We start from the raw sequence: 26,427 nt of genomic DNA on the forward strand, positions 1-26,427 counted from the left end.
TTTTTAAAATTAAGTTTACTGGTACATTTTAGGTATACATTATAACATTCATTACTGGGAATTTGTACCTATACATGATATATCTTGGTTCTTATTTTTTCCCATTTCCCTTCCCTCCCTTCAACCCAGTCCACCCCTTCCTATTTACATAAGCTTTGCTTCTGTTTTTCCTTCTTATTTTTTTCTTTCCCTTCTCCCCCAGGTGCCCATTTCCCCTTTCCCTTTGAACATTTTCTTCCTATTTTACAATATCTATTATATATTTTGGTCCTCATTTATACTTTGTTTCTCACTCCAGGGAAATAATTTGGTATTTAAACATATGTGTCTTCTTTATTTCACTTAAAAGTATGGCCTCAAGGTACTCCATTTAGATATAAATGTCTCTAGTTTATCTTTCTTTATGGCTGAGTAGTACTCCATTTTATATTTTTAAAAAACCACATCTTTTTTGTCCAATGACCAGATGATGGGCATTTGGGCTGTATCCAGATTTAGCTATAATAAACTGTGCTACTATAAACATATCACTGTGGTATGATGCTTCTAATTCTTCTGGGAATATACCCAGAGGGGAATAGCTGGGTCAAAGATATGGGTCTAGGTTCAATCTTCGATATGTGGAAAGCCAATTTTTTCAGCACCATTTATTAAAGAGGTTATCTTTCCTCCAGTGAAGGTGTGTTTGGCTCCTTTGTCAAAGATGAGGTGGCTGAGTATGTCTGGAGTTGTTTCTGCATCTTCTAATCTGTTCCACTGATCCCCGGGTCTGTTTCTTTGCCAGTACCATGCTGTTTTTATCACATTAGCTTTGTGGTACAGTTTAGGTTGGGGATTGTGATAACCCCTGCCTTATCTTTGTTGCCTAGAATTGCTTTTGCTATCTTCTGGTTCCAAATGAATTTTTGGATTGTTTTCTCTAGCTCTGTGAACTATGCTGTTGGAATTTCAATCGGGATTGCATCAAATCTATATAGCAGTTTTGAAACTATGGCCATTTTCACTATATTGGTTCTTCCTACCCAAGTACAAGGGATGTCTTTCCATTTTCTGATATCCTCTTTTATCCCTTTTTTCAGAGTGCTGTAGTTTTCAAATAGAGGTCTTTTACTTCCTTCATTAGATTGATTCCTATATATTTCATTTGTTATTGTGAAAGGAATTATTTCCCCAATTTCTCTCTCAGTGAGCCTGTTATTTGTGTACAAGAAGGTTATTGATTTGTGAGCGGTGACCTTGTATCCAGCTACTCTACTGAATTTGGTTATTAAGTCTAGAAGTCTTATGGTGGAGTTTTTAGTGTCTTCTATATAGAATATCATGTCATCCACAAATAATGACAGTTTAACTTCTTCATTTCCTATCTTTATTCCTTTTATTCCTTTCGCTTGTCTAATTCCTGTGGCTAATGTCGCTAGAACTATACTGAACAGGAGTGGTGATAGTGGACATCCCTGTCTTTTCCTAATTTTGGCGTGAAAGATTTCAGTTTTTAACAGTTTAGTATGATGTTGGCTGTTGGTTTTTCCATAGATGGCTTTTATCGGGTTGAGATAAAGACTATCTATTTCAATTTTCTGCAGGGTTTTTTTTTTTTTAATCATGAATGGGTGTTGGATTTTGTCAAATGCTTCTTCTGCATCTACTGAGATGATCATATGGTTTTTGTCCTTGACACTGCTAATACAGTGTGTTACATTTATTGACTTACGTATGTTCAACCATCCGTGCGTCCCTGGGATGAATCTCACTTGGTCAGGGTATATGATCTCGATGATCTGTATTCTGTTTGCCAGTATCTTATTTAGGATTTTTACATCTGTGCTCATTAGGGAGATTGGCCTGTAGTTCTCTTTTTTTGGTTGGGTCTTTCTCTGCTTTTGGAATCAAGGAAATGTTTGCTTCTAGAAAATAATTTGGAGTATTGCTTCCCTTTCAAATTCATTAAAGAGTTTGTTACCAGTAGCTTTAAAACTTGATTTACCAGAAGTACCACAAAACATTAAATACATTTGGCTGTGATTAAAATATTACTGTCAAAGGAAATTATCGAGTAATGCAAACTAAAACATCAAATGTTAAATTCACTGTAGATCAAACTGCATACCTAAACTGATTTTGACCAACAAAGAATTTCAGCTATGTTCACAGTTGAAGAGAGCCAAACAGAAGAAAAGAACAAACTTTGACTATAAACAGGTTCAAATAATGGGGCAGGTGAATAAAAACCTAAATATACATAGTCAATGTGGAGAGTATGATAGTAGAATTGCAGGAGAGTGACGCCAGAGTAGGACTATAGAAATTAATGGAAACAACTTGTTTTGTACACATGGCTATTATTTATAAAATAGTTCTAAAAGGAAATGTAGCACCATCTCAAGCATCCTGATTTGAATACAAGAAATACAGCTATTTGGTTCACTACTCTGTTTCTGAGTGGCAATGTTTTCTTCAATCTTTTTTTAAATTTAATTTTATTGGTACATTTTAGGTATATAATATAATGACATTCATCATCGGACATTTGCACCTTTACATACTCTCTCCTGGTTCTTATTGTTCCCCTTCCCCCGCCCTCCCTTCAACCCCTCCATCCCTCCCTATTTACAAATACTGTGTTTCAATTTTTTCATTTTCTCATATTAATTCCATTCCCTTCTTTCCTTTCAACCTACCCCTTCCATTTCCCCTTCCCCTTTGCCCCTTTTCTTCCTATTTCACATTATCTATTGTACCTTTTAGTCCTTACAGTTTCAGTTTCTCACACTAGACAAACTATTTAGTATTTACACATCTGTGTCCTATTTATTTCACTTAAAGAGTATCGCCTCAATGTGTATCCATTTAGCTATAAATGACTCTAATTTCTCATTTTTTTATGGCTGAGTAGTACTCCATTTTATTAAAAAAAAAACACATTTTCTTTACCCAGTCTCCAGTTGATGGGCATTTGGGCTGCTTCCAAGTTTTAGCTATTACAAACTGTGCTGCTATGAACATGGGCGCACATATATCAATGCGGTATGATTCTTTTAATTCTTTGGGGAAGATACCCAGCAGGGGAATAGCTGGGTCAAACAGGACTTCCAGTCCTAGCTCTTTGAGGTATCTCCATACTGATTTCCACAGTGGTTGCACCAGTCGCCACTCCCACCAGCAGTGGAGCAGTGTTCCTCTTTCCCCACAGCCCCAACAGCATTTGTTATTGGTTGATTTCATGATAGCAGCCATTCTTTCTGGAGTGAGGTGGAATCTCAGCATTGTTTTCATTTGCATCTCTCAAATGACCAGTGATGTTGAACATTTTTTCATATGTTTATTTGCTATTTCTACTTCCTTGTCTGAGAAATGTCTGTTCATTTCAGATGTCCATTTTTGGATTGAGTCTTTAAATTTGGGAGGTCTGATTTTTTAAAGTTCTTTATACATTTGAGATAGTAGATCTTTGTCTGAGAAAGAGCAGGTGAAGATTTTTTCCCACATTGTGGGTTGTCTCTTCATACTGCTGGTGGTTTCTCTTGCTGTGCAGAAGCTTTTTAATAAGAGATCCCACTTGTTGATTGTTTGTGCTAGTTCACGGGCAAGTGAGGTTTTGCTCATAAAATCTTTTCCTACACCAATGTCTTCAAGAGTTCTACCTAACCTCTGTTCCAGCCAATTCAGCATTTTTATTTTAATATTTAGATCTTTAATCCATTTTGATTTTAGTTTACTGCATGATGAGAGATATAGGTCTAGTTTTAATCTTTGACAAGTTGAAACCCAGTAGCTCTGTAGTATAGTTTCAAGTTGGGGGTTGTGATACCCCCCCTGCCATGTCTCTGTTACCTAGAACTGCTTTGCTATTCTGGGTCTCTTCTTGTTCCACATGAATTTTTGGATTGTTTTCTCAAGGTCCGTGAAGTATGCTGCTGGGATTTCAATTGGGATTGCATTGAATCTATATAACAGTTTTGGAAGTATGGCCATTTTCACTACGTTGAGCCTTCCTACCCAGGGCAGGGGATGTCTTTCCATTTTCTGATACCGTCTTCAATCTCTCTTTTCAGAGTGCTACAGTTTTCAGAGAAGAGGTCTTTGATTTTTTTTTTTTTGTTAGGTTGATTCCTAGGTATTTCAGTTTCTTGGATGCTATTGTGAAAGGACTTGTTTGCCCTATTTCTCTCTCAGTGAGTCTGCTGTTCGTGTAGAGAAAAGCTATTGATTTTTGTGTGTTGATCTTATATCCAGCTACTTTACTGAATTTGCTTATTAAGTCTAGAAGACTTTTGGTGGAGTTCTTGGGGTCTTTTATATACAGTATCATGTCATCTGCAAATAATGACAATCTGACTTCTTCATTTCCTATCTTTATTCCTTTTATTTCTTTCTCTTGTCTAATTGCCGTGGCTAATGTTTCCAAAACTATATTGAAGAGGAGTGGTGACAGTGGACATCCTTGTCTTGTTCCTGATTTTAGTGTGAAGGATTTCATTTTTTGACCATTTAGTATGATATGGGCCATTGGTTTTTTGTTTTTTGTTTTTGGTACCGGGGATTGAACTCAGGTCCTTGCATTTGTATAGCATGTGCTGAAACTACTGAGCTAAATCCCTGGCCTGGCCGTTGGTTTTTCATAGATAGCTTTTATCAGATTGAGATAGGGACCATCTATTCCAATTTTTTGTAGGGTTTTTATCATAAATGCATGTTGGATTTTGTCAAATGCTTTTTCTGCATCTATTGAGATGATCATATGGCTTTTGTCCTTGGCTCTATTGATATAGTGTATTACATTTACTGATTTCTGTATGTTGAATCATCCCTGCATCCTTGGGATGAATCCCACTTGGTCAGGGTGTATGATCTTCTTGATGATCTTCTGGCATTCTATTTGCCAGTATCTTATTAAGGATTTTTGCATCTATGTTCATTAGTGAGATTGGCCTATAGTTCTCTTTTTTGGTTGGGTCTTTCTCTGCTTTGGGGATTAAGGTGATGCTTGCTTCCAGGAATGAATTTGCGAGTACTGCTCCCCTTTCAATTTCATTGAAGAGTTTAAAACAGTAGTGGCAGTAGTTCCTCTCTAAATGTCTTGTAGAATCCAGCAGTGAAGCCATCAGGACCCGGGCTTTTCTCAGTTGGTAAGTTTTTAATTATGTTTTCAATTTCATTGATTGATATTGGGTCATTTAGAATTTTTAGGTCTTCTTTGTTCAACTTTGGTAATTCATATGCATCTAGGAATCTGTCCATTTCTTCTGTGTTTTCCATCTTACTGGTGTATAGGTTCTCGAAGTAGGTACTGATGATCCTCTGAATTTCTGCTGGGTCTGTTGTTACTTTACTCTTTTCATTCCTAATTGCATGGATTTGGGTCTTTTCTTTCCTTTTTCTGATAAGGTTAGCTAAGGGTTTGTCAATTTTGTTTATTCTTTCAAAGAACTAACTCTTGGCTTCATTAATTTTTTTTTTTTTTGTACCCAGGATCAAACTCGGGTCTTTGAGATCGCGCAGCAGGTGGCAAAACCACTGAGCTAAATCCTCGGCCTTTGGCTTTGTTAATTTTTTGTATCGTTCTCTTAGTCTCCATTGCATTGATTTATGCTCTGATCTTTATAATTTCCTCCCTTGTATGAGCTTTGGGTTTGTCCTGCTCTTCTTTTTCTAGAAGCTTGAGGTTCAGCATCAGGTTGTTTAACTGGGCTCGCTCTATTTTTCTAATATGAGTATTCACTGCTATGAATTTCCTTCGTAAGACTGCTTTCATTGTGTCCCATAGATTCCAGTATGTTGTACTGTCACTGTCACTTAATTGAAGGAACTGTCTGATTTCTTCAATTTCCTCTGTGACCCACTGGTTATTCAGAAGTGTGCTGATCAATGTGTTTATGAAGTTCTTGTGGTTTCTTTTGTTACTGATCTCCAATTTCATCACTTTACTGTCTGATAATATACAAGGGAGAACTTCAATTCCTTTGCACTTACTTAAACATGTTCTATGAGCGAGTATGTGGTCTATTTTGGAGAACGACCTGTGTGCAGCTGAAAAGAATGTGTATTCTGATTTTGTGGGGTGGAACACTCTGTAAGCATCTGTTAAGTTCATTTGTCCCAGAGTTTGATTGAATTCTAGTATTTCATTACTTATTTTTTGTCTAGTTGATCTATCTATTTGTGACAGTGGGGTATTGAGGTTCCCCTTTTCATGTCCGTATTTGTTTTATATAGTTGGGCGCACTAGCGTTTGGTGCATATATATTTATGACTGTCATCTCTTCCTCTTGGATTGTTCCCTTTACAAGGATGTAGTGTCCTTCTTTGTCTCTCTTAATCAGTCTTGGTTTGAAATCCACTTGATCTGCAGAGGATAGCTACTCCTGGTTTTTTTTGGTTCCCATCACATGGAGTATTGTTTTCCACCATTTAACTTTCAGTCTTTTTGAATTAAGTGTGTTTCTTGTATGCAGCATATTGTTGGAATTTGCTTCTTGACCCATTCTGCCGGTCTATTTCTTTTGATTGGCAAGTTGAGACCATTAACATTGATGGTTATAACTGATATGTATCGACTTATCACTGTCATGACTTTTTCTTTGTGTTGGATTCTCTCCCTTTACATTTAATTTCTTGTCACACCCAATGGATTTATTCTGCTGTGCTTCCTGGGGCTGTGATCCTCATTGTCTTTTCCTAGGATATTGTCTAAAATTTTTTTGAGTGCTGGTTTGGTATTCATGAAGTTCCTAAGGTGCTCTTTGTCATGAAAGTACCTTATTTCACCATCAATTTTGAAAGATGGTTTTGCAGGGTACATCAGTTTGGGTTGGAGTCTGTTTTCCTTTAGGGCTTGGAATACATCACTCCAAGCTCTTCTTGCCTTGAGAAGTCTGCTGTGACTCTGATGGGCTTTCCTTTGTATGTGATTCTGTTGGGTTCTCCTTTGTGTTTGTTTTTCTCTAACTGCTTGTAGAACTTTGTTCTTCTGTTGGGTTTCTGGAATACTAACAATTATATGCCGATGTGTAGATTTTTTTTGATCAAGGCTAGTTGGAGTGCTGTATGTCTCACTTATCTGTATGTCAAGTTCTTCTCCCCTGCTTGGGAAGTTTTCTGCCATTACTTCTATGAATAGTTTTTTTTATATCATCTGCACTCTCTCCTGTTTCTTTGCTGATGCCAATCAGTCTTATGTTATTCTTCTTTGCATCATCTAGCAGCTGCTGGATTGATTTCCCATGGTCCCTTACAATTTTGAAGCAATTTTTCTTTTCCTGGTCACTAATTGTAATCTTATCGTCTATATCTGAAATTCTGTCCTCACACTGGCTCATTCTGCTGTGCAGACTTTCAATGAAGTGTTTAATCTCCTGGAAATCTGTTTGCATCTGTTTTATGGATTCCATTTGTTTATGTTGGGATTCCATTATGTTCCTCAGCTCCTCTCTAGATTTACTAATCATGTCTTGCACTATGATCACAATCCCTGCTGTTACCTGAGAAATTATTTCCGATTTCATTTTTTCCAGATCCTCTTTTGTTGCCAGTTCAGGGAGTCCAAGTGGTTGAGTATTAGAGTGTTCTGTCTCATTTCCCTTTGGGGTTGCTGTAGGTGATGTGGAAGTGTGGTTTTGAGACTTGTTTACGTGTTTTCTCATTTCAATGGGGGTGGTGGTGTTGGTGTGCTGTTGGCACCGGTTTGGTTCACCTCCTCTGCGCTGGGAGGGGTGTTACAGCAGCCTGCATTCCCCTTCCTCTGCACTGGGAGAGGTGGTACGGCGGCTGTTTTGTTCAATCTTAGCAATGGATGTAAAGATGTGTAAGAGTCATGCAAAGGATACTGCTCATGCTAACAAAAAGAAAGGGTAGGTATTATTTTAGGAAAGGTAAAACTGGGCTATGTACTGCTTAGGTTTTACAGATACATACTCAAGAATTTTAAACTAAATAATTGCTTCACAGAGGAAACAACTTGTTATTACTAGTCTGAAATTCTAATCTCTAATTACATCTAAATCTTTAGTGTCCACCAGAATCTAGCAAACCTGTTAGATATGCAAACTGCAGGAACTTCATTAATATTTCTCCAACAAATGATAGCAAATCATCTTCCATGGTTCTCATTTAATATGCAATGCACAGCTAACTCTAAAATTTCTACTTATCTAAGAAAGAACCACAAAAACCTTTGTACAAAATGTCAATTTGAGAACTTCCAAGAATCTCAACAGACACAGAAAAAGAATATGACACAATCCAACACCCATTCTTAATAAAAACTCTGAACAAACTTAGAAAATAAAAAAAATTCCTCTATTTGATGAAGGGGATTTCAAAAAACAAAATAAAAAAACCTAACAAAAAAACACCAGACTTTATAGCGAAAACTTGAATGCTTTCTCCTTAAGATCAAAAAGAAGGAAAAGATGCATACTTTTGTCATACATTTTCAAAAATATACTTGGGGTTCTAACCAGTATAAACCAGGCAAGAAAAATAAAAGGCATACAGGTGGAATGGAAGAAGTAAAACTGTTTTTATTGTGAAATTAAATAAGATATAAATAAAGAGAAAATGAAATACTTTTGTATAAGGCTATGAAGAAGTTATTCGGTATAGAACTTGCTCTTTTGCCTTAAAAAACTAGAGAACTAGAGAAAACAAATATAAAATTAGAAAAAAACAGCAGTTTTTATATATACTGGGATAATAAGCAGTACAGGACTACTAACATCTGCGAGAACAAAAACAAATAAGATGAATTCTACTATCTTCCTGGCTGGCTGCCAGGAGGTAATTTTTGGAACCTGGTACACAATGGACAAAGAAACCCAAGCAAATATAGCAATTTTATTGGTCAAGCTAGTGTCCTGGGAGGATGAGTATTGGAATTTGCAAGGTAAAATACCCGCAAGGAGAAAGCTAAGCAGACAAAGAAACTTCAGAAATCAACTTGAGTACAGGGAGTTCCCTTGAGACTTTAATTCTAATACTAATTTTCATATGAGAGGTATGAAACTCAACAAGCCAAAGCAAAAAACTGTCATGAAGTTATAAAATAAACAACTTCTACAGCTCAAACTAGGCTGAGAAATAATCAGATTCATACAAAGTAGAGACCTCAATGAACACTTGGAGCAGTCAGCAGAAACTAGATAGCACTGAGACTAAATCAGTCTTAAAGAAAAGATTAGTTACTGGAGATCCAACTTCAAAAAGCCTAAAGTGTTTTCTTTTTTAAAAATTTATTTATTTTTATTTTTTATTTTTTAAGGTTTTTTTTTTTTGGTACCGGGGATCAAACTCGGGTCCTTGCATTTGGGAGGCAGGCGGTGGAACCACTGAGCTAAATCCCCGGCCCTAAAAAGCCTAAAGTCTTGAAAGGAACAACTTTATCTGCAAATGACTTAGCTGCCTGCTGAAACAAGTAGCAGTACACTTTAGAGAAAACAACAGGTCCCTTCTTAAACACAGTTTTGCTTACTCAAGTTTCAGTTAACCAGCATCTCAAAATATTAAATGGAAAATTCCAGAAATAAATAATTCACAAGTCTTTAATTGCTCATTGTTCTGAGTAGTGTGATGAAATTTCATAGTGCTGCTCCATAACCATCTTGGTTATCTGATTAACTGTATCGGTAACTCAGTGTTTGCATTCAGGTAACTCTTATTTTGCATGATGGCCCCAAAGCACAATAGTAATGAGGCTGGCAATTTTATTATAGGATATTGATGTAACTGTAGAATTTTATCATGTTGTTGATAATCTCTTACAGTGCTTAATTTCTAAACTAAAATTTATCATAGGTTATGTATATAAAATGTATAAATAAGGTTAATACAGTACTACCTATAGTTTTAGGCATCTACTTGTTAGTCTTGATAAAGGAAGAACTACAGTATTCAGAAACAATCAACATTCATGATATGTGGTATCCAGTGAGAGCTTACAGACATACAAACCATAAAACTTTAACCTGTCACCAGGAAGAAAATCAGTCCACAGGAACAGATCTAGAAATACCACATGATAGTTAACAAAAATTTTGAATGGTGTAAAATTATAAATATGCTTAAGGATTTAAAGGAGAACATGAATACAACAACAAAAATAGAAGCAATGAAAGCATACCAAATGGAACTTCAAGTGATGAAAAATGCAGTATCTGAAATGAAAACTTCACTGGATGAGATTAACAGCAGTCCAGATACCAAAGAAAATTAGTGAACTTGATATTACAGCAACAGAAATTACCCACAAAGAAGGACGGGGGGAAGGGGGACAAATAAATAAAAATAAATATAGCTGTACTGGATGACTATAAAGACAATAACAAGCAACCAAACATACACACCACTGAAATCCCACAAGAAGAATGAAATGAAAGCAGAGAAAGACTTTAAAATCTGAGCCAGAATTTTCCAAATTTGATAAAAGCTATAAACTCACAGCTCCAAGAAGCTCACAAACCCCAAGAAGAATATAAACACACACACACATTCATACCTAAAGTATGCATATATACACATAGTCCAACAAAAAAATAAGCAAATTACTAAGAACCAGTCAGAAAGAAGGATTAAAACAACCAGAGAAAAAGGATATATTAAATACAGGAAAACAGAGAGGTGAGGTGCTGGAAGGACAAAAAGGTCAACCCAGAATTTTTTATTCATCAAAAAATTAAAAAATATATAGAAGGCAAAAATCAGGTATGGTGGCACACACTGTAATCCTACTTACTCGAGAGGCTAAGGCAAGAGGATCACAAGTTTGAGACTAGACTGGATAACTCAGTGAGAAAACACTTGCCTAGCACGCATGGGGTCCTGGGTTCAAACCCCAGCATGAAAAATAAAACAAAACAAAAAAGCACATGGACATATGTTCAACATCATATGTCATTAGAGAACTTAAAAATACAAGTAAAAGAAGATGCTACTATACATCTATTAAGAACATGGAGAGGGCCAGGGATTTAGCTCAGTGGTTTCGCCGCCTGCTGCGCAAGCGGCAAGGACCTAAGTTCGATAGCCAGTACCAAAAAAAAAAAAGAACATGGAGGAATAGGAACACTCGCTCACTGCTGGTAGGAATGCAAAGTGGCATAGCTCTTACACAACCAGACATACTCTCACTATGCAATCTAGCAATCAAATACTCCTGGCAACATACACAAATGGTTTAAAATGTGTATCACGTGAAAACTTGAACTTGTAAATGCTAATGGCAGTGGCTTCATAAATACCAAAACTTGGAAGCACAGAAGATATCCACCAATGAGTGAACAGATCATTTGTAGTACGTCCTTACAAGAGAATATTCTTCAATGATAAAAAGAAATGTGCCACCAAGCATAAACAGAGGAAACTTAAATGCACATTAAGTCCACATTTTACTTGCTATATTATTTAAGAAATTAATACTTTTTAAAAAATTGGTACAAAAGCTAGCACAGGTTGAGTATCTCTTACTTAAAATGTTTGGGACCAGAGGTATTTCAGATTTTGAATTTTTTTTCAGATACTACAATATTTGCTTATATAAGATATCTTGGGCATCAGGCCCAAGTCTAAGCAAAAATTTATATACATTCATACACATAGCCTGAAAGAAATTTTATATAGTATTTTTAGTGCAGCTGCTGGGGTTGTTTGTTTGCAGCACTGGGGATTGAAATGAGCTATATTATCTCCAGCCCTTTAGAAAAAAAAAAAATTTTTTTTTTGAGACAGATTCTTGCTAAGTCAGTAAGTTGCCCAAACTGAGCTTGAACCTGAGGTCCTCTCATGCCTCTTATTCCCCGAGTGCTGGGATTACAGGCAAGCACCACCTGCATTTTGACTGGGCTATCCCAGAGAAGCCAGGTGTGGAATTTTCACTTGTTGCAACAAGTTAGTACTCAAAAAGTTTCAGATTACAAAATATTTGAGATTTCCAGATAAGGAATGCTCAACTTGTATGGGGGAGTGGTGGTGTCACATATTGTTTCCTACATAATTGAAGAGATCGATCCATTTTTCAAAAATTGTTAGTGATGTTTTGGGAGACACTAAGAATTAAGATGTAATTCTGTGTCGGCAAGAGAAAAGGATGAGTACAGCTGTAAAAACAGTTCTGTATATTACTGAAGTTAAGCTAGCATAAATTCAAAATAGTGTTATAACTTTGAGAGTAAATGTAATTTCCATGACAACCACTAAGAAAATAGCTACATAATACCCACAAAAGGAACTAAGAAAAGAACTGAAAAGTTTCTTTACACAAAATCAACTAAACACAAAAGCAGACAATAATGAAGAAAATGAGAGGCAAAACAGCAAGAGAAAATAACTGCAAAGTGACAGGAAGCCTTCCTTATCAGTAATTATTTTAAATGGTTTTAACTCCCACCTCAAAGACTGGCATTTTGCGTTTCAAAAAATCGTAATTCAATAATCTGTCTACAAGAGACTTGCTTAAAAGCCAAAGACAAACACAATGAAAAGAATGAAAAAAGATATTCCATACGAATAATACCAAAGAGAATAGGGATGAGTACATTTGTAACAACAAAATACTTTAAATCCAAAAAAGGTTATGAGACAAGAAAGAATAATATATATTTTTAGAAGGAAGATATTACAATTACAAACATTTATGCACTAATAACACATTATCAAAATATAAGAAGCAAAACCTGACAGACCTGAAGAATCAGTTCTACAATAATTGGAGAGTTCATACCTTGGTCTCCATATGAAGAAATAATCAGACAGATGATAAAGAGATGTTAACACAGTAAGTCAAGTAAAATGCTCTAAAAACAACAGAATACACATTTCTTCTCAAGTGTACACTGGGCAATCTTTCAGATAAACTGTATTAGGCTACATTTAAAAATGGCCAACAGGACAGTGGATTTAGCTGAGTGGTTTCGCTGCCTGCTGTGCAAGCACAAGGACCCGAGTTTGATCCCCAGTACCAAAAATAACAAATAAAAAAATAAAAATGGCCAATAGGCACATAAAAAGATGCCCAACATTACTAGTCATCAGAAAAACACAAATCAAAACTATAAAGAGGCCGGGTATGGTGGCATGCACATACCAGTAATCCCAGCATGAGTCCAGCTACACAGTGAGATTGTCTCAAAAACTAACCAAACAAACAACCCCTGCTCAAAACAAGACAAAAAACTATAATGATATCATCACCTTATATTCATTAGGACAGCTACTATTAGGATACATAAAACAAATAATAATAGTAACGTGTTGGTAAGGATGTGGACACAATGGAATACTCATCTCTGTTGACAGGAATGTAAAATGGTGCGGGCACTGTGGAAAACAGTATGGCAATTCCTCAAAATATTCAACACAGAATTACTATATGATTACTATTTGATTACACATTCTCAGCACATACCTGAAAGGAATGAAAGCGGAGTCTCAAAAAAAGGTATCTGTACAGTGTTTACAGGAAGACTGTTTACAAAAGCTGAAGTGTAGAAACCACTTAAGTGTCCATCTATGGATGTATGGACACAGTAAATACACACACACACACACACACACACACACACACACGTACACGCACAGATGCATGAATATTATCCATACTTAAAAAGAGAGGAAATTCTTGAGTTCGATCCCCAGTGCTGGAAAGAAAAAAAAAAGAGGAAATTCTGATGTACACTAAAAAATAGATGAACCTTGAGACCAATGCTATATGAAATAAACCAGCCAAAAAAGGCAAATATTATATTATTCTACTTCTATAGGGACTTCAAGTAGTGAAAATCAGAGACACACAAAATATAATGGTAGTTACCAAGAGTCAGGGGAGGGGAGAATAAGGAGTTAGTTATATTTTAGATTTAAAAAGTCATGTGTTTGGAAGGCGCCTGGATCATGGGGGTACTATACTCATCAGTGGATTCACACACTGATGAGTTCAGTGGCTGAATCTGCTGTTAGGAGGTGGGTCACTGGAGACATGATCTGGACGGGTACATCTCAGGCTCCTCCTTTCTCTCTGCTTTCTGGCTGCTATGAAATGAACATGCCAGGCCCTCTTACCATGACTTTCTGCCTTAGAGCCATCACATTTTGGGATGAAACAACCAGAAACTGTGAGGCACATAAACCTCTCCTTTTAAGTTGCAGGTACTGGGTATTTTGTCCTTGGAGGAAGCAAGTGACTTGCACATTACTTACTGGGTACAGAGTTTCGATTTTGCAAGATGAATACTTTATGATACAGATAATGGTTGCATCTCATGAACATATTTAATACTACCAAACTGTACACTTTAAAAATGGAAAATCATGTTATATATATTTAACACAATAAAGAGTTTACAAATGAATTCTGAATTTAATTTTTTAAAAAGGCTAAACAGTTCTTAGATTTACCACCAAAAACAGTACACTGAATTTCAACAAAATTTAAAATGTTTGCTCTATGAAAGACTCATAAAAGGAGGAAAAGAGAAGCTACTGAGAAAATGAGAAAAATATCTGCCAAGTGGCATATATGACCAAGGACTCTCGAATTCAGTATTAAAAAGACTATCTTGTTAGAATAAGAACAAGACATGCAGAGACATTTCACAAAAAAAGGTCATGTAAACAGCAGATAAGCACATGAAAAGATGTCCTAAATCATTAACCATTGGGAAAATGTAAATTAAAACCAAAATGAACTATAACTATACACTTATGAAAATGGTTAAAATAAAAAAGAGATAACACCAAATGTTGACAAGGTTGCAGTGAATCATTCACACACTACTGATAGCAATGTAAAATGGTACAGCCACTCCAAAAACCAGTTTAGCAGTTAAAAAAAAAAAAAAAGTATCACATAACCCAGAAACTGCACTCCTCTCTGGGTATTTGTCCCACAGGAATAATTCTGTTCACAAAAATCTCTAAACAAATGTTTAAAGCAGCTTTATTTGTAGTAATCAAAAATTGGAAAAATACACAAGTCTTTCAAATGGTAAATGGCTGAAAGGTGGTATGTGATGCTACAGAATAGTACTCAGCAACAAAAAGCAACTACTGATGTATGCAACAAGTTTTCTAGATGAATCTCCAGAAAATTACGCTGAATAAATAAAGCTAATCCACATTTATATAAAATTCTTGGTCTGACAAAACAGAAATAGAAACTAGATCAGTGGTTGCTTGAGTTAAGAACAAAGTGGGGTGAAATGAAGTGGGTGTGGCAAGGAGAAAAGGCAACATGATGGATCTATGCAATGATGGCAGTGTCTTGTATCCTGAATGTATTAATGTCAATATCCTGGTTAATACTATCACACTACAGTTATCGTTAGAGAAAACTGGGTAAATGCACATGGGATCTCTGAATTAAGTTTCTGCAAACGTGATTCTAAAGTATCCCGAAATAAAGACTGATTTTACAAAAGATAATGGAAACTTGTGAACACAAATTAGACTAAAGAATCTAAATTCCAACAAGATGAGCCTTTCCTAAGAAGGCAGACACTTACCTAAATAGATTGTAAGATCAGATCTATGTATGTGGGCAAGGAATTGGGCCTGTTACCGACTGAGTAACTCTATTAATAAAGGGGTTAGCCTGACAAGGTGAAATCTGGAGGAGCCCAAAATGTTAAGTTACTTGTCCCCATACACTAGACTGCCTTCATGAGATATTTACAGAAGGTACTATACTGTAGAAGGTTGTGAACTGGGGTGCAAGAGCCGTAAATCATTTCTTCAGTCTCACAATTCAAAGTTCTTCATGTCCTGGTGAAAAGGACCTATGAAAGACCCAAGACTGATCAAATCATTACAATACTTGAAAAGAAAAGTGATCAAAGTAACTAAAACAGTAACCTGCACCTAAACAAATGCAACTCCTAATTCATTACTCTCACTCCAAATTCTTTTTTTTTTTTTTGGTACCAGGGATCAAACTTGGGTCCTTGCACTTGAGCAGCAGGCAACGAAAGCACTGAGCTAAATCCCCAGCCCTTCACTCCAAATTCTTAAAAGAACACTGGGATCAGTGTTAATGTTTCTTTTATAAATTATGATAAGGCACAAAAAATATTTTCAAGATACAAAGAAGCAGGAAAATACGAATTAGAGAAAAGCAACCAAAAGACCCACAGCAAAACTAGACAACACAGATGTTGGAATGGACTTTAAAATGGCAATTTAAAATATATAAAATGATAGAGGAATAGATGTGTAAGATGGAAGCAATAATTAATTTAAAAAGAAAAGTGGAACCTCTAAAGAAGGAAACACATTCTAAAAAGTGACAAATACAGTAAATGACATAAAATCTGTGACATATCCAAATAATGAAGTAGTCTTATTTTTTATTTTGAAGTAATCCTAGATGCCATAGAACTATATTCAGTATGTAAGAACTTTCAAAGTACATTAAATACAAATGATTCCATTCTTCTGCCAAGTCCCCTCATTCTTCTGCAGTTTGCTGGATATGGCAAAGACTAGTAGTTGATGATAGCACTCTTTCAAACTGTTAGAATTCTTAGCAAAGGTCTCTAGATACCAACAACAATCAAAGTTGACACTAGAAATAAAACTTGCTTGCTTTGGTTAAAATGCAGGCTGTCTTAATCAAGAGAGTTCATGAAGAAATGTAAAGTTACCACTTTCTAACCGAGCAATGGATCAGACAAACTTATAAAGTAGGTGAAATTGTACCTTTGATTCACTGCACCCAATCTGTTCTATTAAATAAAAACTTCCCGATAAGGGCACTACAAGATAAATTTAAAACTTTACATCCTACTTATATACTCAAGAAAAATTAGGACACAGTCTAAAAAAATTTGTACAGTATAAGAATGTTTAAAGATTTATTCATAACACCTATACTGTAAATTCAAATTTCCTCATACCAGAATAATGAACTATAGTATATTCATACAATGGAATACAAGGTAATAAAAAGAAACAAATTTAAATTATTAATTTAATAATTATGAGGAGCATACAAAGACTGAGTAAAACCGTAATTCTACATGTTTATGTTTATATGAAGTTCAAAACTAATCTACAGAGCCATGGATTTACGTCAGTGGTTTCGCCGCCTGCTGCGCAAGCACAAGGACCCAAGTTTGATCCCTGGTACCAAAAAAAAAAAACAAAACTAATCTACAGTGATAAAAGTCAGAAAAATGATTACCTCTGAGGAGGGCATATTGTCTTGGAAAAGACAAGTGAAGCTTTTAGGGTACTGAAAATGTTTTATACCTTTATATGAGTGGTGATTATAGTAATAAAAAGGCATCAAACTGCATATGTAAATTTGTACATTTTAAAGAGGAAAAACAATAATAAAGATGATGAAGATGATGATAACCAGACTGTGAACCAGAATTCCTGACAACAGCCAATTATCAAGAAACTTTGGGAATTACTGAAAAAGACGTCAGTATACTTCTAAATTGGAAAATTGGTGCCAATACAGAAAGCCTATTTTCCTTAATTGCATGCTTTAAACTATGCCTGGCATTTTGTCCATATGTTCTTCAGAAACATTCACTTAAAATTAGTCTTTTGCACTACACTAGAATTTTATCCGGAATAGGGTTCAGCAAACACTTTTTGTAAAGGGCCAGAAAATAAATATTTTAGCGTTTTCATGATCTCTGTTGCCACTACTCATCTCTGCCACTGTAGCACAAAAACAGCCATACTCAGTAAGTAAATGGATGAGCATAGCCTGGTTTGGTCCAGTGGTCAGTTTGTCAGCCCTTGGATCCAGAGTAGGTGCTACCCAGTCTTTGTTTTCCAGGTTATCTTTTATATAGTGTAGGACATTGTATACAGTAGGCACTCAATAATACAAAGCTGAAAAGAATCTTTAAAAACCATCTCTTCTAACTCCCTCATTTTACAGTGAAAATTGTAAAGCAGTGCCTGCTTGTGGATCTTTGCACCAAAACCTTACATCTCTATTTTTTTTTTTTGGTACTGAGGATGGAACTCAGGAGCTTGTGCCTGCCAGGCAGGGGCTACGCCACTGAGCTAAATCTCCAGCCCTTATATCTCTGATTTACCACTGATTAAAATTTGAAATATTTTGAAAAATTTCAAATTTTTAAACATTAAGTGCATAAGGTAAACAAAAAAGTAATTATATTATCTTTACCTATAGTTTGCTTATGAGTTATCATTACAAGCTCTGAGTCACACAATCAAAAGGGATCAATCTAGCAATTACTTAAAACTGAGGTAACAAAATGGGTAACTAAAACTAAAGTTTGTTCCAGGACCCAAGTTCTTCTAAAAGCTGAAATAACAAAAAAGATATTTTATGCACATTAGAATTACTTAATTAATGTTATAATATTTTATACAGTTTTGCTTCAACCTTCTAGTATAATACATATCTCTTAAAAATGCATCCTACTGGGTTAGTGAACATTTTTACATGGCAGTAAAACAATCAGCCATCAGTAGAGGGCAGCATTTCTATTCATTTTAACTAAAAATCTAAAACATCTGAAATTTCTGTACTGAGACTTTTAAAAGGTATCACACCCTTTTCAAAGGTACTAAGACACAATTTCAATATAACCTACTGTATATAAAACTTCATGATAAAGCCAGGTGTGCTGGTGTGGACCTGATGTCTCAGCTTATTGAGAGGCTGAGGCAGGAGGATTATTTGAAACCAGCCTGGACAATACAGCAAGACTCAGTCACAAAAAAAAAAAAAAAAAAAAAAAAGTCCCTTGATTTTATTAATTAATATAGGAATATCTTACCCAAAGAGCCACATTTGGTATTTATAACTCCCAAGCAGATAAACCAAATACGCACAATTTCTCTAGCAATTTATTACTTACTATTTTATCAGGTATCCAGTTAAAATGAATACTTGTTGAATATCCACTGGAGTCACAAATATCTATTTTCACATAAAGGTGTTATGCTTGGGATCTAGAACATCCCCAAAAGCTTCATGTGTTCACAGGTAGCGCTTTGGGAAGTGATTAGATTATGGAGGTGCAATAGTTGGCTTGTTAGGAGGTGGGGCCTCATTCGGGGCAGGTCAATGGGGGACTGTGACCACAAAGAGTCTATCTCCCGCTCTGTTTCCTGGCTGCCATAACATGAGCAGCTTTCTTCTGTCCAGCCTCTTCTGCTGTGCCTACCCGCTGCCTTGGGCGTACCCATTCATGCACTGAAAATGTTAGCCAAAATAAATCCTTCTTCCTTTAAGTTGTGGGTTTTGAGTATTTGGTCCCAGCAATGAGAAAGTGACTAAGACAAAAGACAATCCTTTTTCTATACCCATAAGATAGTTACACACCAATTACCATAGAGAAGTATTATATTATGGTCATCAACAATGACAACTAGAGATTCAGAACTGTCTCAGAATATAAGGCATTATGATAGCTCTGATAGCTCTAAGATCCAAAATACAAGCAGCAAAGTAAGAAGTTGATAAAACAGTAACAGGGATGAGTGGAAGCATCTTTAGATCTCATCCTCTTTCATATTCTCATTATTCAAATTTCCAACTTCTCTTTGATGAGCTATACTTAAACCATCCACTACTTCTTATAGAAGAAAACTAGCACCCTAGTCATAAAGGACAAGGAACAAGTATTATAAAAGACGGAAAGAGTGATTCAGAAAACACTTTTCTGTCCAGCCAGCAGACTATATATTATTTAATAAAAATTATTAAAAAGATCTGCTAATATTAGTAAAGTTTTATCATGTGCCAGTCATCATTTCACACACTGACATGTTTTAGTTCAATTAATCTTTAAACATTCTCAAAAGTAGGTTCCATTATTTCTCCCATGTTACAGATTAGGAAACTGTAACTCAGAGGGAATAATAAACAACTTGTCCAGGACGAGACCAGAACCTCAACACTCGCCAGAGCCTGAGTTCTTGGCTATTATCCTTCACTCTCTGCTCATTCTAAGCAGCACAAGTTTTGTTGAGTGGCTGCTGCAGAAACAAGTCTATAAGAACTGTAAAAATTCACAGAGAGAGATAGAGTTAGAGACAGAAAAAGAGATAGAGAGAGAGGAAACCCTAGTTATTCCTTTAGAAAGATTAACTTGTAAAAGGATGAGCAGAAAATAAAAGTAGGACTTGAAAGCAACCTCAATTATTGTAATTCAGTATGTCTCAAATAAGATGAATATCAGATGAATATTAACTGGAGCCTAAAAGTTAATAAAAAGGAAAAATAGTTAAAAAAAACCCCCCAAAACAAGACAACATACTATGCAGTGTAAAGAAATAATCACCATGGATAAGAGCCACAATGAGCCATTCCAGATACAAAGAGGGAAGAAATAACTTAGTGAAAATATACTAAATATAATGTAAGACACTTTAGCTGGAAAACAGTCTGAAGATTATTAGATTTTTTTAAACTTGGCAATATTTATCAGAATATTAAAAATGTTTCTATGGCAGAAAAGGAAAAAAGGCAATAAAGTGCTTTTCACCCTGAATCTTTTAACCCTAAATCTTATTCTAAGGGTGCTCAATTTGACTCATGAGGTCCAATCCTCATGACATCATCAGCTCCCAAAGCCCACAACCACTCAAGGGAACCCTATCATTCAAACCATAGCATCTAGAATCTTTCCTGATATACAGTATTAGATGTGAATCCAAATTTTCTTTTTTCCCAGTGAAACAAATTATTGAAGGATATTTACTTAAAAATCCATCTTGGGTTAAATACATTCACACAAAGATAGTTTTAAAGAATGAAGAAAACTCTATGGACTAATATGGAGAAGCCATCTGGATATTCAAAGTAAAACCAGCAAGGGGTAAAGGATTGGATAAATATAAAGCACACTACCTATTTTATAAGGCAAGAGAGAAAAGACATTCTGGTTTACTTGTATATGTTTAGGTAGTGAAAAGATAAATAGAAACATAGTTTCCTACGGGAGCCAAGGGGAGAAAAGATAGAAGTGAGACATATCTACATAAATTTTTAATGATAATTTTGATTTTTTAATTAGGTGAGTTTATTACTCAATAAAACCAATGTTTAAAAAATTCAGGGAGAGCAAATAACTGAAAAGATGTCAGGTATATAAAAATTATTGTCATAGACCAATAATCTGAGACTATTTAGATTAAAATTAAAATTCAGGTTGTCTGTGCTAGTAGATAGGACTGTGTAGATATAGAACATTTCCACCATCACAGAAAGTTCAATGCTGAAGTTATTAACATTCTGCAGCTCAGCGATGGAAGTAAACACTATAAAATGAGAAAGGATTCTGTTTCTCCCAAATCAAGTATATGCCACAAACAATAGATAAAGTCAACTTCATATGTACAGTCAAATCAATTTAAATGAATAGCAAATTAAGTGTCAAGATATGATGATAAGCTAGGAAATAGGTGGAAAACAATGGAAAAATAGGCTATTTTCTTGATTGTTCTGAATTCATTATAAGCAAAAATGATAAACTTAGTTTATCATATTAGACCATATTAAACAGGCTTAAAAATGCATTACAAAGTAAAATAGTCATTTTTTTAACACAAGGTCAAGCAGATACACGGCGGGGGGAGAGTCTTACTTTGTAATGGTTATAATCTAATGAAAAACATATTGTAATAATTTTAAATGATATACTATGTATTATAAACAAAGCAACTTTTGAAGAAGTACAGCAGCTTAATCAGGAATCAAAGAATACTTGAGAAAGTAACCTATAAATTGGAATCTAAAGGGTTGTAGTAAGATTAAGGGGTACAGGCTTGCAAACTGTTATGCATAAAGATCTCAAAGATGAAGGAACAACCTCGCAATAACTGAAAAAAATTCCTCTTAACACAAAGAATGAAAACCTGGTCTATACCTCCCCTAAACATATATGTTGCCAATTCCTTAATTGGGATAGACACCCAAGATTTCACGTTTCAAACACTGTCCTGATGACTTTTAATATGGATTCCAAATTTTGGCCAGTTAAGTTAAACTGGCACTGAATATAAGAGAATCTTCTGAAATATAAAAGCTTATATTCTCCTTTCCAGGTTTAAGAACCCACACAATTTTTTTTTCTTTTCTCAGTTCTTTTTCCTGGTACCTATCTGAGCTTCTGCTAAATGATCCTAAAATGACAGGATAGAAAACATTCTTTTTCTACTTATTTGATCAACAAGCAGTAAAACAAGAAATGGAGAAAGGGATAATTCTACTGTAAAAAATTTTGATGCTCAACTAACTTAGGCCTGCCTGTCCCCTTTCCCTCCTTCACTCCCAGAAGTTACTACACAGCTTAAAAATTTCTATGATAAAGGATGAATGTTCTTATCTGCAAGTTTACACATAAACTTGTTTTACTGATAGTATAAGAAAATATACTATATATAATAATATTCTCAAATCATTCTTGTTAGACCTTGTATGCTCTCAGTTTATTTTCCTATGTGATAATGAGCTGACAAAACCACATTTCTCTGCCTGGTCCCTAACATTATTAGTTCCACACAAATTGGCATATTTACAAAGCAGCTAACTAAAAACATAAGAACTTCCAAACATAAAACTAAGTATCTCCTAGAAAGACATTATGAGAAAATGTTGTATCCGAATTACTGAATGACAGAAATACTGCCATGGTACAAATGCCCTCTAGCATCTTTCCCCTCAAAAATATCTACATCCAGAACAATTTTTTTTAACTGAAAGGGAAACCATATTTTCTTTTTCACCAAGAGACAAAACAAGTATTACACTTGTGTTTGAAATATATTAATCAGAAAAGGAATATAAGCCCCCTTTATGACTGTCTTAAATTAGTATATGACATTAATTCTACTGTAAATGGAGGCCAAGATTTGGCAGTTCAATAGCAGTGATAATTTAGTCATCACATCTCACAACCTAGTCATTTGCAAACACTTTAAAATAAGTCTTCATTGTGAAGAAATAGTTATGGGGGGGACCTCAGAAAACTGATCATCACTGCGTTAGCTCAACCCACATGCCTGTTCTTAAGAGTATCCATGGTAGCAGTGATGCAACATGCCTACCTAGCTCACCGTGCCTACACAAGTGGGAGAAAAGAGAGGCGGATGATGAAAAAAAATTCACTTGGAAAGGTGTTTCAGTATTAACATGATAGAATTAAATCAACTACACTGTCAGACTTTAAAAACATATAAAACTATAAAGTTCTTTAAAGATCAAAAAAGAGAAAAGACTGGTAGGGAGCCAGGAAGGGGGAGGATGTACTGTATCCTCTGGTTGAGAAGAAAATCAAGAATTTCGGTTTTCCTACTGTAATCACTGCTTTAAAATATTCTAAGAGTTTACTTCTAATAATAGAACAAATCACTTTAATTTACGTTTTTTAAAGTAACTACAAATAATGTTTTAGGCTTCCTAACTTCCAACCTACATCTTCTATTTTTATCAGTTACATAATAAAAATTTATAAATACTTTAAGGATAAACAATTTTAAATCTATCAAGAAGGAGGAAAGAAAAGAGACAAAATTTCAATTAACCTTCCTATATTAGAGAAAATTAAACTGAATGAAATGATAAAAATTACAGGGAGAAACAACTACCAATGACTGTAAGAAGAACTCATAAAGAAGAACCCTGTTTTCCAGGCTTTCGTGCCTTTTAAACATTCTTTAGGAATACTTCATTGTAAGAGTTTACTTAGAGGTACAGAAGACATCTTCTTATAAATGGGGGGGGGCGCTCACATAATAGGCATGTCTGTATCCCATCAGGTCCTGCTGAACTGTAAGACTGTGTGGAATAGTAATTTACATCAATTTTCCCACTGTTTCTTCTCATAGTGAGAAACAGTTCACTATACAGGAAACAGCCTACTTTCAGAAATTACAAATTTACTTATTCTTTTGTCACTGAATATCATCTTAAAAATCTCAATTTCATTTAACAATCACTATGTAACACCATCAATATACAGAAATAAAAACCAAAAGAGTAAATTATCTCATATTTTAAAAACCAATGTATAAACTTTAAATGTAAGCAGCCAGAATCTATAACACAATCACACAATGTTCACAAACTGGTGTTTAGAAATAAAGGAAGACAAACTTAGAGATACAGTTAAGTATGTTGCACTTTGAGGACAATGAGCAAAACAGGCTTTAAAACAAGTACTTTAAGAAGTACTTGTACAGTAAGTTTAATCATCTTAAATCCAAATCAACATTTTTCCAAAGGCAACACAATCAGAACTGGACCATTTTCTTCTTTAAAAAATTAACTATATTTGCAATAAATGGAATAGTCTAGAAAATGTTCTCAAGATGAATTATACTTTCAACTAGCATGACAAGTTGAGACACAAAATAAAGTGGAAGAGAACAACTTCGAGAATATTTTTTTAAAGATTTAAATGTAACCAGGGCCTTATAAGACCTCTGCTGTTAGGAGAAAAGCTTCCTGTAAATATTAGGGAAAAGAAATCTGTTTTACACACTATTTTTAGCTATCTAAATACCTTCAGAAACACAGCCTTTCATAAAGAATACGAACTAAGCATCACATAGATTGAAATATCTGTTTTCAAACATCTAACAATTCTAACACTTTATCTTTTAAATACATTATAAACAAAAAGTCTCTATCTGTTACTAACAGTGAAACAGGAAAGCATATTGTATCTTACCTTTGTGGTTACAATGCACAAGCAATCCATTATTCTAACATTACAATAATATTTTATACATGAAGCAAAACTATTTCAAGTTCCCTATTTGAAAAAAAATTTAAAAATAAAAAGTTGTATAAAATTGTAGATGAAAAGTTATAACTGTGACAATCTCTCTCTAGGATCCATTCTTAGAGGTAGCAATTTTTCTACTATTTGAAATACAAAAAAAAAAATGTGTCACGTGTCCTACAATCTTCTTTATGTAATCTGCATCTGAAGAACTTGAAATTATCCCATAAAACACTGTAGAAGATATCAGGGTTTATTCCACAAGAGTCTACTGCTGCTTCGGATGCTATTTCATTAATCTCTTTTTTCAAGATATGAGGTTGACAAGGAGTCATCTGATGAAATGCTCCACAAGGTTTCCCCAATATAAATTAAAATCTGTTTCACCTTGTTTGCTACAGTTTAGATATTCAAAAAACAACTACCAAAAAGAAATCACTAAAAAAATGCAAGCAAACATTTCTGCCACTAAACCATTTCAGCAACTGCAGCCTGCAAAGTAATGACTTTCTCAGGCAGTAATGAATGGAATATTCCATGTGGTATTTTTGAGAAGGGGAGCAGAAAGAAGAAAATGTAATAATTTAAAATATTATCTCTAAAAACTTACCTTCTCTCTCTTTACAAAGTAAATAACTATATTTCACCAGTGAAGCCAAATTTTAACTTCAATGCCTTACTAAATCCATTTCACCTAGTCCTTTGCCCTTCCAAAAAGAAAGAAAGAAAGAAACCCACCAAGAAAAGATAGTTATAAACTATGTACTACCTTCAAACTCAGGAAGTCTTTGTTTTTAACCCAGAAGTCATCTAACTTTGTAAATTCCCATCCAGTCCTCAAGATCATCAGGAATACAGACAGGCTAATATACAGGGCACGAGGCACAGGGATGGTATTGGCTTGCAGTTTAATAAGCATCCACCCACACTCCCTCCACAAACGTATAGCAAGAAAGTATGATGTACTGTTTTTGTTCACAATATTTCTTCACAGTGCACAGATTTTATGAATGACCTCCAATTCAAACTGAATTGTTGTCACTTGCTTCTTATACACAACTCTTACTCTTAAAATGTCAGCATGGGCTACATCAGCAACTTCGATACTAAACCAAGTTTCACTGTGAGGGGTGAGAAAGTTAGAACTTATCAAACAGTAAGCATCACACTGTTGTTATTGTTATTCCTGATATTTAGTAGGTGCACCCTTTTGTTTAAAGCCGAAAAGGGTATACTTTAGACAGGCTCTGTGGAACTTTTACCTTGAATAGAGCCTAATGGGGCTATTGTGTGAGGATTAAATGAAATAATACATGTGCAACACTGAGAATAATGCAAACATTGTTAAGTGCTCAGTACACTAATGCCAGCTGCAGCTATATATTTATTGTAGTGTAACATGAAACATATTAAGCCAGGCATGGTGGCACACACCTATAGTCCCAGCTTCACAGGAGGCTGAAGCAGGAGGAGTATGGGTTCCAGGCCAGCCTGGACAACACAGAAAGACCTTGTTTTAAAAAAAAAACCAAACAAACAAAAGACAGACAGAAAGGAAGATCTTTTTGTCTCTGTCCCTGGTTCCTGTTGCAAAACGTAGAAAACTCCTGCCAAAGCCTGAGTGATAGAGTCATTTGTTATTCACAATAAGGATTTCCATTACACCTGAGCTTTTACCAATGAGTTGACTTAGCATGGGACCATGAGAAAGTGCCAGCAT

The 26,427-nt window shown here is 35.0% G+C and overlaps 1 protein-coding gene and 1 pseudogene across 24 annotated transcripts in view; both read right to left on the reverse strand.

Moving 5' to 3' along the window:
* LOC147825380 (protein S100-A10 pseudogene) overlaps nucleotides 1–24,646 on the reverse strand; it is a 46,165-nt pseudogene extending 21,519 nt beyond the window's left edge. Inside the window, exon 1 of the transcript XR_015441146.1 lies at nucleotides 1–24,646. This exon is cut by the window's left edge and continues 21,519 nt beyond it. The product of XR_015441146.1 is annotated as a protein S100-A10 pseudogene (transcript).
* Nucleotides 1–26,427, reverse strand: part of Dlg1 (discs large MAGUK scaffold protein 1) — a 220,945-nt gene that overhangs the window by 164,857 nt on the left and 29,661 nt on the right. The window contains exon 1 of one of the 23 annotated variants that reach the window (XM_087186998.1): nucleotides 24,654–25,229. The exons of 21 other annotated variants lie outside the window; for them this stretch is intronic. In XM_087186998.1, coding sequence (XP_087043124.1) covers nucleotides 24,654–24,683 — 30 coding nt within the window. In that variant the 5' untranslated portion in view covers nucleotides 24,684–25,229. Of the gene's footprint in view, nucleotides 1–24,653; nucleotides 25,230–26,427 lie in introns of those variants that run through there. One more of the 23 variants, XM_021255317.2, reaches the window with a different exon arrangement.

Source organism: Heterocephalus glaber, unplaced genomic scaffold (assembly GCF_053883595.1).
Source record: "Heterocephalus glaber isolate CG9 unplaced genomic scaffold, H.glaber_assembly_v1.0 deba00001504, whole genome shotgun sequence".
NCBI classification, from domain to species: Eukaryota; Metazoa; Chordata; class Mammalia; order Rodentia; family Bathyergidae; genus Heterocephalus; species Heterocephalus glaber.